This window comes from Propithecus coquereli, unplaced genomic scaffold (assembly GCF_000956105.1).
Source record: "Propithecus coquereli isolate 6110/MARCELLA unplaced genomic scaffold, Pcoq_1.0 Scaffold166, whole genome shotgun sequence".
NCBI classification, from domain to species: Eukaryota; Metazoa; Chordata; class Mammalia; order Primates; family Indriidae; genus Propithecus; species Propithecus coquereli.
This window is the reverse complement of record NW_012141191.1, coordinates 5282830-5294396: the sequence shown is the minus strand read 5'-3', so window position 1 is coordinate 5294396 and position 11567 is coordinate 5282830. Positions and strand designations below refer to the sequence as shown.

At 41.9% G+C, this 11567-nt stretch overlaps 1 protein-coding gene across 1 annotated transcript in view; it reads right to left on the bottom strand.

Moving 5' to 3' along the window:
* KANK1 (KN motif and ankyrin repeat domains 1) overlaps positions 1-11567 on the bottom strand; it is a 65372-nt gene that overhangs the window by 6649 nt on the left and 47156 nt on the right. The window contains exons 4-10 of the mRNA XM_012641620.1: positions 11274-11382; positions 9590-9832; positions 8120-8207; positions 5408-5627; positions 2395-2537; positions 1530-1730; positions 21-119 (exon numbers count right to left, since the gene is read on the bottom strand). Of these exons, the coding sequence (XP_012497074.1) occupies positions 21-119; positions 1530-1730; positions 2395-2537; positions 5408-5627; positions 8120-8207; positions 9590-9832; positions 11274-11382 (1103 nt within the window). The remainder of the gene's footprint in view (positions 1-20; positions 120-1529; positions 1731-2394; positions 2538-5407; positions 5628-8119; positions 8208-9589; positions 9833-11273; positions 11383-11567) is intronic.

The window sequence follows — 11567 nt, the reverse complement described above, 5'->3', positions numbered from 1 at the left end:
GCCAAATGTACAACACTGACCGGAGACTGGGCTTTTGCGAAGTTGACGTGGGCATAGAGGAGAACAGCGATGTCCTTGTGTCCTGCTTCCAGGGCTATTGAGAGCGCGGTGCTGCCATCCTTAAGATAAGATGGAAAGAACAAGCCAGGTTGGGTTTCTCAAACTTCCAGACAGCCACAAGTTAACAAAACACTGTCCAGCAATTGACAAGGTTCCCCAAATACAGCCATTTGTTCACTCCTTTAGGAAACTTCTCTGAACCTTTAAGTGTGGAGGTCTGAAGATGCAAAGATGAATGAGGCAAGCCTCCACCCTCAAGAAATCTTGGAGAGGAGAATCACCCCATTCCCTTTGTCTGTGCCTCACAGTATCTAGCAGCGAGGTCCGTGCTCTGTGGATCTTGAAAGAGTGCAGGCTGCCCATGAAGAACTCTTATCCAGCCATTCTGTCCACCAGAAAGGAACAAGGAGGAGAAGACAGGGGTAGAAACATAATTTAGTTTCTTTTTTTCTTATAATTACAAATAACCAGGCAAGTACCATGGTGTGTGTTTGGAGGCCCTGCAATTTGCCAGCTATCTCTTAACTTTCCTCTTGGAGAGGAGCTGAGATCCTAAAGCCCTAACCACCTCAGAGGTGGCTTGCATTAAGTAGAAGGGAAACACCAGATACAGGAAAGAAAATTTCAGTTAAATGCTTGATTTCTATTAAATTGCAGGGAGTTAGATGGATGTAAAAGGAGTACCAAGGCAAAGTCAGTACAACTTATTTTCTGTCTAGTCTTGAAATAGGGATTTCCCTCCTGTCAAAAGCAGCAGGAAATAGTTCGCATGTGGTTTAATCGTATGGTCCCTCCCTCCCACACTGAGTTCTGGGAGCTGCTTTTCTTCCAAACAAACAAAAACCAAAACTCATCTAACACAAGCTGTCCTTGAGGAAAGAGAAGTTGGAAACTCTCTCCCCTCAAGGGCAATTTAAGGGGATGTGGCACGAATGCAGCACGTGTTTCAGCGGTGTGGGGGTAGCTGAACTGCTAAGACAGTCAACCCTTCAACCCAGTAAAAACCCCCATTGGTTTGCTGCTCTTCTTGCTGGCTTGGGCCCAGAGGTATCTGAAGTTTAGTGAAAAGAAGGATATTTTTCCTTTCTTTCTGGTGTTTTGAACTGAAGGAAGCTCTGGTCTAACCTATGCTCTGCAGAGATAAACCTTCAAAACCAGAACCAACCCAGCCCGACCTCTGTGATCTTAAACCCTTTCACCACCTGAATGCCCATTCTCACACATGCCCATTAAAGTACTTTCTTCTTTTTGTGAATTTTGGGGTGAGGCCTATTTATCTTTCTGCCTTTGGCTTCAGTTAATGGGAGTATTAGCTTGCACATAATAAGCGTAGCCAAGCTGGGTGGTGGCCTGGATGGCAGCGTAATCCACAGAGAATAAAGGAGAATTCATTCTCTCCCTCTTGCCAAACAGCACGCAAGGCTGAGCCCCCCAGGCCCTGGCCTGAAGGCGCAAGGGAGACAGCTCACATTGTCCTCCAGGTGGCCGTTGCAGCCTGGCTGGGCCAGCAGCAGCTTCACGATCTCCACGTGCCCGTGCTCGCTGGCACACATGAGGGCTGTGGAGCCCTCGTCGTCCTGGATGTTGACGTCGGCCCCACAGGCCAGCAGGCCCTTCACCATGTCTATCCGCCCGTGACTGACTGCCAGCATGAGGGCCGTCTGCCCCGCCTGTGGGAAGGAATGACAGCGGATTTCAGAAGTACGTACGGAGCTGGGCGGGGGCCTGTAGTGGGGCTGTGCTGGGGGAGGGGAAGAGAAGAGTGTGATGTGTGATGACAAGAGGGGAAAAACTGGACATGGTATTACTTGGGCGGGCGGGGTCAGGCATGCAGAAACTAGCTTCTTGGAAGCTAAGGACGATTACAAAGGAGTCAATTTTCATTTCAGTTTGGAGGATCTGTCTCATCATAGCGATGAACTGGAGAGTTCAGAAGATGTATAAAAGCCAAGTTGTGAACACATCTGGACTCGGGACACTATGCCTGGCATGAAGACGCTTCAACAGGGAGACAGGAAACAACAGACACTGGACATATGATGTGGACTCCTAGTCACTTACATGCAGGCCGACTTAAACCATTTCTGTGCAAACTCTGCAAACAGAAGGGCAAGGCAAGGGAGGGAGAAGTTTCCAATGCAAAATTTAAACGAATATTTCACTGGTGTGTTTGGTCAGCAAGGGCAGCACGTGGACTGGGGGTGGGCTGGCGAGCAAGTGCACTGGTGGGAAGCGTGGTGTCACTGTCTGCTCTGGCAGAGTGATCACAGCAGGCCTGTGTGGTACCCACCGGTCACACCTGCAATCGAGAGCACGGGAAGCAAGTGTGCTCACCTGACTGGCTTTGGCATTCACGTCCCCACAGCCAAAGAGTTCTTCCACAACCTGCATGTCCTTTTCTGCTTCCACGGCGGCAAGGGCCGCCAGCATGATGGGGGTATATCCCGCCTTGTTCTGGTGATCCACGTTACACACATCTGCAAAGAAGAGTATTAAGGAAGCAGCCATCTCCTAACAGCAGCTGTACACAGGGACTGAAGGTATGTGGTTTAGAAGAGCCCAGTGAAATGGCACCAGGTAGTCTGAGATTGACTTAGGAGGAAATGTGAGAGATGATTTCATGCCAAACGTAAAAAAAATTTTTTCTATTTCATGAAAGCAACAGAAATGACAGTAAGCTTCTACAGCACATCTTGGTGGTTGAACTGCAACAACTTGGAGGTCTGTGAGGCTATTCTAAGTAATGGCTTCTTTGGAGAATAAACAATATGAAATGTAGGCATGCAGCTGTATTTAGGAAATCACTGTTTTGGAGTGAAGCAGACACTGAGAGCCACAGATGAAAGAAGGGTTTGCAAAGGCCTGTGTATGAACACTGAATACGGTGTTATCTGCTTATCCAAACGCTCCTCATTCTGAGATCCTGAGTTTATAACTCTGATTCGTTTGGGGTCCTTAGGAGCAGAATTCCAGTCACATAACGTCTAGCTCTAGGATTTGTGGTCTGAGAGCAAATGCATGAAGTCCTCTGAGAAACAGCCAGGGATGGACAGACCCAGTGAACCAGACCTCTTCTATTCCTATAATTCTTAAGGAGTCTTCAAGGGCTAAATTATCCTTTAGGCATTTAAAAGTTCTTTCAGCATGTTCTATGAAATGACAGGAATGATAAGTATTAGAAAGCAGCATTTCTGTGTGACCAAGTTAAAACATTTAGAATGTTTTTATCATAAAGGAGTGAGTAGAAAAGGTGCCATGAAAATTTACGTTAAGATCCCAAACAACTGCATACTAAGGACATAATGGTGTTTTTAAAAGTGCATATTTTTACGTAAAAAAGGGAAAAGAAAAGAAAGGCTGTAGAAGACATGGGCAAGTACACGTGCTCTTTGAAGCTTCACAGATGGTGAAGCAGCCTAGATTCACATTTTATGGAGCCAGAATCTCAGTCTATAATGGTGAGCAATAAAAATTCATAAAGAAGAGTGATTAAATCAGACCATCCAACAATGGAATTAAAGTCATTTAATTTGCCAAGATGTTTGATCCACTCTAATTTTCCAAGAGTATATTAAATTGTTCCTTTCAGGAGTAATACTGCAATCCTATTTCCAGCTTCCCTGGATATTATCTGCTTCTGTTTAAACAATAACTTGGGTGACATTATCGCCAGCTCTGTTTAAGGTCTGGAAAGTCTGAAGGGAAGGAGGTTTGAAATTCCTTCCTGTACGATGGAAACAGTTATACCCTAACGGCCCCTAAAATAGGGAACAAGCAAACTTAGAGGAGGAAAAAAAGGATCGATCTGCTTGGATTTCTTCTCTGCATTAACCCAAAATCCCTAAAGCAGAGTAGAAAAAACTGGACAGACAATTCAGGAAAATCAGACAGTTTTCCTGGGTATTCCAAATTAGATGTTCACATTGTATCCTCATTAACACATTAACTGCCATGTGAGTTGTATTTAACTCATGCTAGTTTTGAGCCCGGGGCCTTGTGAAGCGTATGTAAGCATATGGTGTGTGAAAATCTTGTTGATCTTCTTATTGTTAGTTAGTATTGACAATTTAATTGCATATAACTCACACATAGAAAGCAATAAAAAAATAAATTTTTCATTAAATCAGAAAGGATCGTTTTTGTTTTCAAAGTTTTTATTCTATTTCATAATAAGTCACTGTGGCCTTGAGGAAAAAAAATTTTTTTCTGGTGTGGCAGTCAATGTCTTAATTAGATTGAGGTACTGTGAATTCTGTACCAGTCACACACTAGAAGTAAAAATATGTATTACAAAAGTCAATGAAAGTGATTTGGGGACTATGTGTATCACTGGGCTGTTCCACTTGAACAAAAAGTTGAAAGCTCACTGTTTCTCAAGGGGATCCTCCTATGTACCACTTCCTCACTTCACGTTTAATATATCCACTGGCTACATTCTGGGATAGCAAATTTCCACTATTCTCACTATCATGGTTCAGATATAAGAATAACACTCCCTTTCCTCTATATTGCTTCCCCAGTAACAGTATATTTTGGCGAGAATGGTGATGATTCTACCATAATCTGCTACAGTGGCTTCGCCTGGTGTCCATCTGGAATCCCCCACTTCTGCAAGACCATAGGATGGTGGTCGTGGGGCAAGGACAGACTGTGTGGTCCACAAGCACCAACGCTATGACTCTGGGCCTATGAGCAGCCCTCTGCCTCCTGCGAGCAAACCAGCCAAGCCTTCATGACTCAGCTCAGGAAGGAACGTGAGTCATGTTTATTACCAGGGATACACCTCACTTGAATGCAGCTGAACTGCAGCAAGAATATCCTCAAAACCTCCTTTCAAAACAGATCTGGATGGCTCACGCCTGTAATCCTAGCACTCTGGGAGGCTGAGGCAGGTGGATCATTTGAGCTCAGGAGTCTGAGACCAGCCTGATCAAGAGTGAGACCCTGTCTCTACTAAAAATAGAAAAATTATTTGGACAACAAAAAATATATATAGAAAAAATTATAGTCCCAGCTACTCGGGAGGCTGAGGCAGAAGGATCGCTTGAGCCCAGGAGTTTGAGGTTGCTGTGAGCTAGGCTGAAGCCACGGCACTCTAGCCCAGGCAACAGAGTGAGAGACTGTCTCAAAAAAAAAACAACAGATCTGGAATCTGTGTCACCCAGTTTTGTGTAAATTTCAAACCTCCCATTAATGTCTCAAGAATAATATTCTTGCCACCACATAAGGAAAAGCAATGGAAAGGATTTTAGGGTGGTCAGAGAATTCAGGAGTGGCTCAACCAGCTTTTTTGAGATGAGTCACCACCCAAGGGCTGTTAGAGAAGAGATGGGTGCAGCCAACGTACCAGCGTCCAAAAGCAGCTTCACAATCTCAAAGTTGGAGTGGGACACACTGTAGTGGAGGGCCGTGTTGCCGTTGCCATCAGCCATGTTGATGACGTAGCGGAGGACGTCTGGGGAGATGGCCTCAAAAGCAGCTATGTAGTCCCCCACCATGGCTGGAATAGCTGATTTCTGACTGGACACGCGGAACCACTCGTGCTGGAGGGTGTTCAGACAGAATCTCTGCCAAAACACCGAGCGGCCATTAATTCTTCTATTTATAAACCTTGCTGAGACCTAGCCTGAAAGCCCAAGTAGCTAGGCCTTTTATAGTCAAAGTACATGCAGTTAGAATCTGTTCTCAGAAACAACTAACAAAAACCAGAGCCCTAAGAGAAGCTTCAAACAGCAAACTGCGACATCTCTCCTGATTTTAAGCCACATACATATTCCGATTTCTATAAAAGAGACCATATAGCGCTGTGCAAGACCAGGGGGTCTGTAGCTAGACCACTGACGTTCAAATTTGGGCTCTGCTACTTATGAGCTATGGGACCCTGGGGAAGTTACTTTTACCTTGTCTCAGCTTCCTCATCTGAAAAATAGAGATAATACCTTCTTTTCACAGTGTTTGTGATGAGAATGAAACACTCAGGCCTGGCTCAATTCATTACCACGCCATTAATGTTATATAATTATGCTGGCCTTGCAAATGATTTTCATAGAAATCAGGAAGAAATTAATTAGCCCACGCTTAATTATGCCACTTCCTTCCTATCCAGACCAACCTCAACTCCTCCGACTCCTCCACAGTCATATGCTGGGGGACCATAAGCATGAAGCCAACCCGGTTCCCCCCCCAATCCCAAATACAAATGCTTAGCGATGGAAAGGGGACAAAAAGCAGGTCTGCAACTAATTTCATTTCTCATTTGGATCATCTGCCTCTGATCATCAGCCCCACTCAGACTTCCTTAGGCTGTGGCCACATGAACATGGCGCTTGTTTTGTGGATGATCAACTCGTGTGTGACCACATGAAGCTTCACGCTGACTAGGCACAGCCAGGGCTGGTGATGGGGATGACTGCAATGCCATTTTCTATGGGCCTGCTTTTCTATGTCTTTAGCATTGATTTGTGCTTTGCTTACGCTTTATCTAATTTTCTTTTCTTCTGCTCAGTCTTTACACATTTAGATTTCTATTTCTTTGAAGTCATCACACACACAAAAAAGGGAAATTATGTCCTCTGGCTGTCCTAACTCTGTTACTGCTTAAATAATCAGTGTCCTGATACAACTATTTGGCCCTGGCATTGTGACCATTCAGATGTCTGCTACTTTTCAAAGCACAATACCTTAAACACTTTTACACTGAATGGAAATTCAATCAACAAAAAATGTACTGGTCACAGAGTGTGTGAATAACACTGTGCACGGCAATTTGGGGATGCAGGAATGTAAGGTCCTTCCTAAAAACCACATAAGCTAGCATTCAGAACCATAAAAAAAAAGTATACCATAGCTATAAAATCTGGGGTCCTAAAGCAATAGTTTTAAATTCAGGTTAAACCCAGTGGGAAATATTGACACTGTGGTGACATTTCGTGGTTTTACTATTTGTGACCAAGGTATAGCCAGGCCTTTAATTTGTACTGATGAATTTCAATATGCAGTTCTATGTTTCTCCTCGACCAGGAATTTTATTTATACGGTTGACCAACCCTCTGTATCTGCAGGTTCCACAACCACAATTCAACCAACTGTGGAGTGAAATATTCGGAAAAATAAAAACAAGAAAAAATAACAATAAAAGTAACACAAATAAAAAATACAGTGTAAGAACTGTTTACACAGTATTTACATTGTACTGGGTATTATAAGTACCTCCAGATGATTTAAAGTATATGTAGGTTATAGGCAAATACTATGCTATTTTATATAAAGGACTTCAGCTTCTATGGATTTTGGTATCCACGGAGGTCCTCCAACTACATTTTCTCAAAGCACTGAAGACAGAGCTATCAACCAGAGGGTTGGCCTGGCCTATGAAAGAGTCTGCACACATAAAAACGTCAGTGCATGAGAGAGTGTCATACTTGGCAATGACATCAGATTAACCATTGCCATAAGAAATATTTATGTGTTCTATGTTGTGCTATTCTTGATCACTAAGGCAACCACAACCTCTTTGCTATTTGCTTCTGAATTTCTCACACTGTGAGAAGATGACAAGTGCAGTTATTTTTATGTTTAAAAAATCGTGGCCGCCTGCATTCCACATCAGAACATAATATACAGTTTCATAACTGAAAGGAATGCTGACCTCAGCCCAGACAGGTTTCTTTTAAAAACATGCTAACTTAAAAAAATTCTGAAATGCTGCTCCCTGGATCATAACGTTCTGTAAACAGAAGTGGAATATGTAGAAAGAAGACAATTGACTGCAATTAGCCCAGCCTTCTCTCTGCAAGTATATGCCTCACAGATGACTCCACCCCAAGAAAAGTACAGGATGGGTAAAGAATGTCCAAAGCTGGGGATTCAGGGAAACACTCACAGCGTGATCTGGCAAACTAGGCAGCACAATGCTCACTCTGCGCACTCCTGCTAGAAACAGTAAGGGGACAAGCACGCAAATGGCAGCAGCTCAGGGGCAGGCCATGACCGCACTGACAGTGGTGCCCACCTGGGCACTTTGCGCAAACTGGGGACAGTACCTTTAGGTCAAACTCACCATATCTTTGCTGGTCAAAGCTTTGGGGTCATTTATATTATTTTTCAGTAAGTTGCATGCAGACAACATCTTTTCACTTAACTCATACCTAAAACGGGAGAAAAATAAAGAGAGCTCATGTTCATGACTGGCCAACAAGAGGAAAGTAATTTTTATCTTAATCCTATATTACCCTTTAAAAAACAAGTGGTCCCAAAGCCAGCCTAGGCCAGCCTTGCACCTTGTGATGGTGCAGGGTGCTTGGCTAGAGGTACCCCAGGCATCTGCAAGTGTGTGAGGATTGATGCCACCGTGCAGAGCCAGTACCTCCAGCCAGAGCTCAAGGTCTTTTTATGAGGATATTTTTGGTTTCCCCAGTTTGGCCTTTACAACATTATGGCATAACATTTGGAGATTTTTTTCCTCCTCTTCTAAGTTCTTAACCATATTTTTACTTTTAAGGGGTTGAAGACTTCCAAATTACCCTATATCTATTATGCTTACCGGTAAACCACACATCTGAACCCACATTTGGTGACTTAAGAAGTGTTTGTTTATCCCATATAAAAAATTAAACTAAAAAAATCAGATGACATATGGTACAGAAATTACATCTGAAGCCATTAAAAAAAAATAAAAAAACAGATGACAAGATATTGAGCCATTTGAAAACACTTGGAAATACAAACTAAAAACACTTACCTTGTGTTAATGCAGTTAAACTTTCATTTGCCAAATTAAATGGAGGTAAGTTTCCTGAAATGTCCTTTATATTTCACATAGTGAAAAACCACACTGAAATTTCCATCTTTTCCATTCTATTCTCTCCTGCTTTATGAGCACAAAATCCATATTTGCTAATAGTCTTGAAAACTTACTACATTTTTAGGTTCATGTTTCAGCCAACGAGTGTTTGATATTTTATTTCAGCTGCTATTTATAATATTCCTTAATGCATTTTTGTGTTCCTGAACACTCAATGTACAACATATGGACATGTAAGTGATACGTATCATCTTTACAGTAAATGTAATCTATGGTTGAGGCCAAACAACTGTTTCTCACACAATGATCCTGTAATAATAATATTGACACCCATATAAACATAAATGGCTAGAGATAAAATCTGAAATCTTAAAAAACTGTGTTCTGGTCACCAAAAAATTCAAATATGTCTTTAAATATAAGGTGAGATGTTCAAACAATGGAAGCTTTAGTGGATGGTGGTTTCAAATGTAAAATTAGATAGCAAAAAGAGTTTCAGAGAACGAATGTGATTAGATATAAAGCCATTCTCTTTGCTACCATAAGATATCCAAGAGTTACCACACTCTGCACTTGTATTTATTAATATCTCAGTGAGATGTGCATACCTCTGAGGAACAGATAAGACCAAATAGATGTAATTGCACAATCTCTGAACTGGCCAACTCTGTTGCCAAAGTACATTAAACACGGGAAGGTCGGGGAGGAAAGGGGAATGTACCACACCTCTCTCTGATCTCCACCTTCTCAGGTTCACATTCTTGAACCTGCATTTCATCTTCCACCCTGGCAGACTTGAAACCTTCAATATTAACTGCATGGTGCCCTTCTGCCATTCCCCGAGTGTCTTCATCCTCTTCTTCCTCCTCCTCTTCTTCAGGAGGATATTCAATGACATCACACTCATCATCTGACTCGGAAGAAGAGCTTTCATCTGAGCTGGAATCATCACTTGAAGTTGTTTCATACCTAGGTGGCAATTGGGATTTCAGGAGATGCAAGGTGTGCCCATAAAGACCCAGTGACAGAAATTTTTACTCAGGGAAAGCTGCTAGCTGACTCCAGAAATTTCGCCAGTCGTTTTAGACCATGCCCTTAGAAGTTCAAAGTAAGGTCTATTAAAATGCCTAGTGGTTTTGAACAGATTCTAACTTAACATATTAACTGCCATGTGAGTTGTATTTAAGTCATGCTAGTTTTGAGCCCCAGGCCTCATGAAGCATGTTACTCACATCTCCACCTTGGGAGCTACAAGAACTAATTTTCAAGTTGCATATAACTCATGTACAGAAAACAATAAAAAATAACTAATTTTTCATTAAATTAGCAAGGATCATTTTGTTTTTGAAGTTTTTGTTCTATTTTCCTAATAAAACACCATGGCCCCAAGGAAAAAAACTTTTTTTTCCAGTGTGGTAGTCAATGTGTTAAAAGGGACAAGCTGGGTTGCCAGCTGGTATCATATACTGCTTGTTAAAAAAAATTATGGCATCTCTGGCTTAGTATAAATCAAGAGAAAATTTACTTTATGGAAACCAGATCTACAGTTGCTCATTTTTTATGTCTTTCCTTTTTTCCCCTATTCTTCCTATTTTGCCCTATTAATTCTCCCAGTGTCAAGGTGAATATGTTACTTAAATAACCAATAGTTTCTCTTGTGCATGCCCTCCAAAACCTCCTGGGCCACATCAACCAATAAAGCTTTTAAGATTTAGAAAACAGGTACCATCGTGGTATCTTGGTGGCACACTTTACTATAAATACTATCTCAACTAACTTTGTACTTTTGTTTTCTTGCTGATTAATATATAATTATTGATGCTGAATAATTATCTACTAATCAATTATTTGCTTTGGTTCAATTACAGGAGGACAAACAGGCTTAACTATTTACCTGGGCCAGCTGGAAGAGGAGGAACAAACAATAAACATTCTATTTAGAAAGCAAAGAACTGATGGTGTGGCTAGGTCATTCTTCAGGTGAAAGGCCCTACAACTTTGTGAACATGGAGAACTAAGCCAAACAACCCATTCTGAAGGAGTGGCTGACTATCACTGGCCCACTGAGTGATGCTCTCAGTCTCTGCTCATTTCTGAGTTCTAATATAGGTAAGCACAAGTTGTCCAACAGTGCAGGAACCCTGCTGCATTCGTTGAAGACTAATTTTTTTCAGATCAGAGGTGAGGAGGTGTAAACTGCTCAGCTTCATCAGGTATCCTTAAGAGAGTGACATATCCTTAACGATAGCAAGAAGAGAAGAGGAGAAGCCCAAATGCACCTTTCTGAGGAGGGAATCTTCCATCACCAAGATGTGGCAGCTTCCCAGAGCAGGTACCTTAAAATGTGACTTAAATAGGCAGAAGGCAAAGGAGACAGACAGTGTTAAACTCTAGTACCATCTTTCCTTACCCTCCATTAATGCCAACAAACTGAAGATTCTTTTTCGTGCCATTTGAATCTTTGTTACCATCTTTCTTCTTCATGATGGACTTCAGCGTACTTTCATTATTTGTACATACTGTGAAAAAGTGAATCAAGGTGATCAAAATGAACAAAACTCATAGCCATATAAGTTAAATAGGTAATCTTTCTTCCTGTACAATTATTTTTTCTCACGCATGTAAACGTAGATCTTGGCATATATATATGTGAGAAACTTGCACAAAATTCATTGGAAAAATGTGTGCATGCAAAGAAAATAAT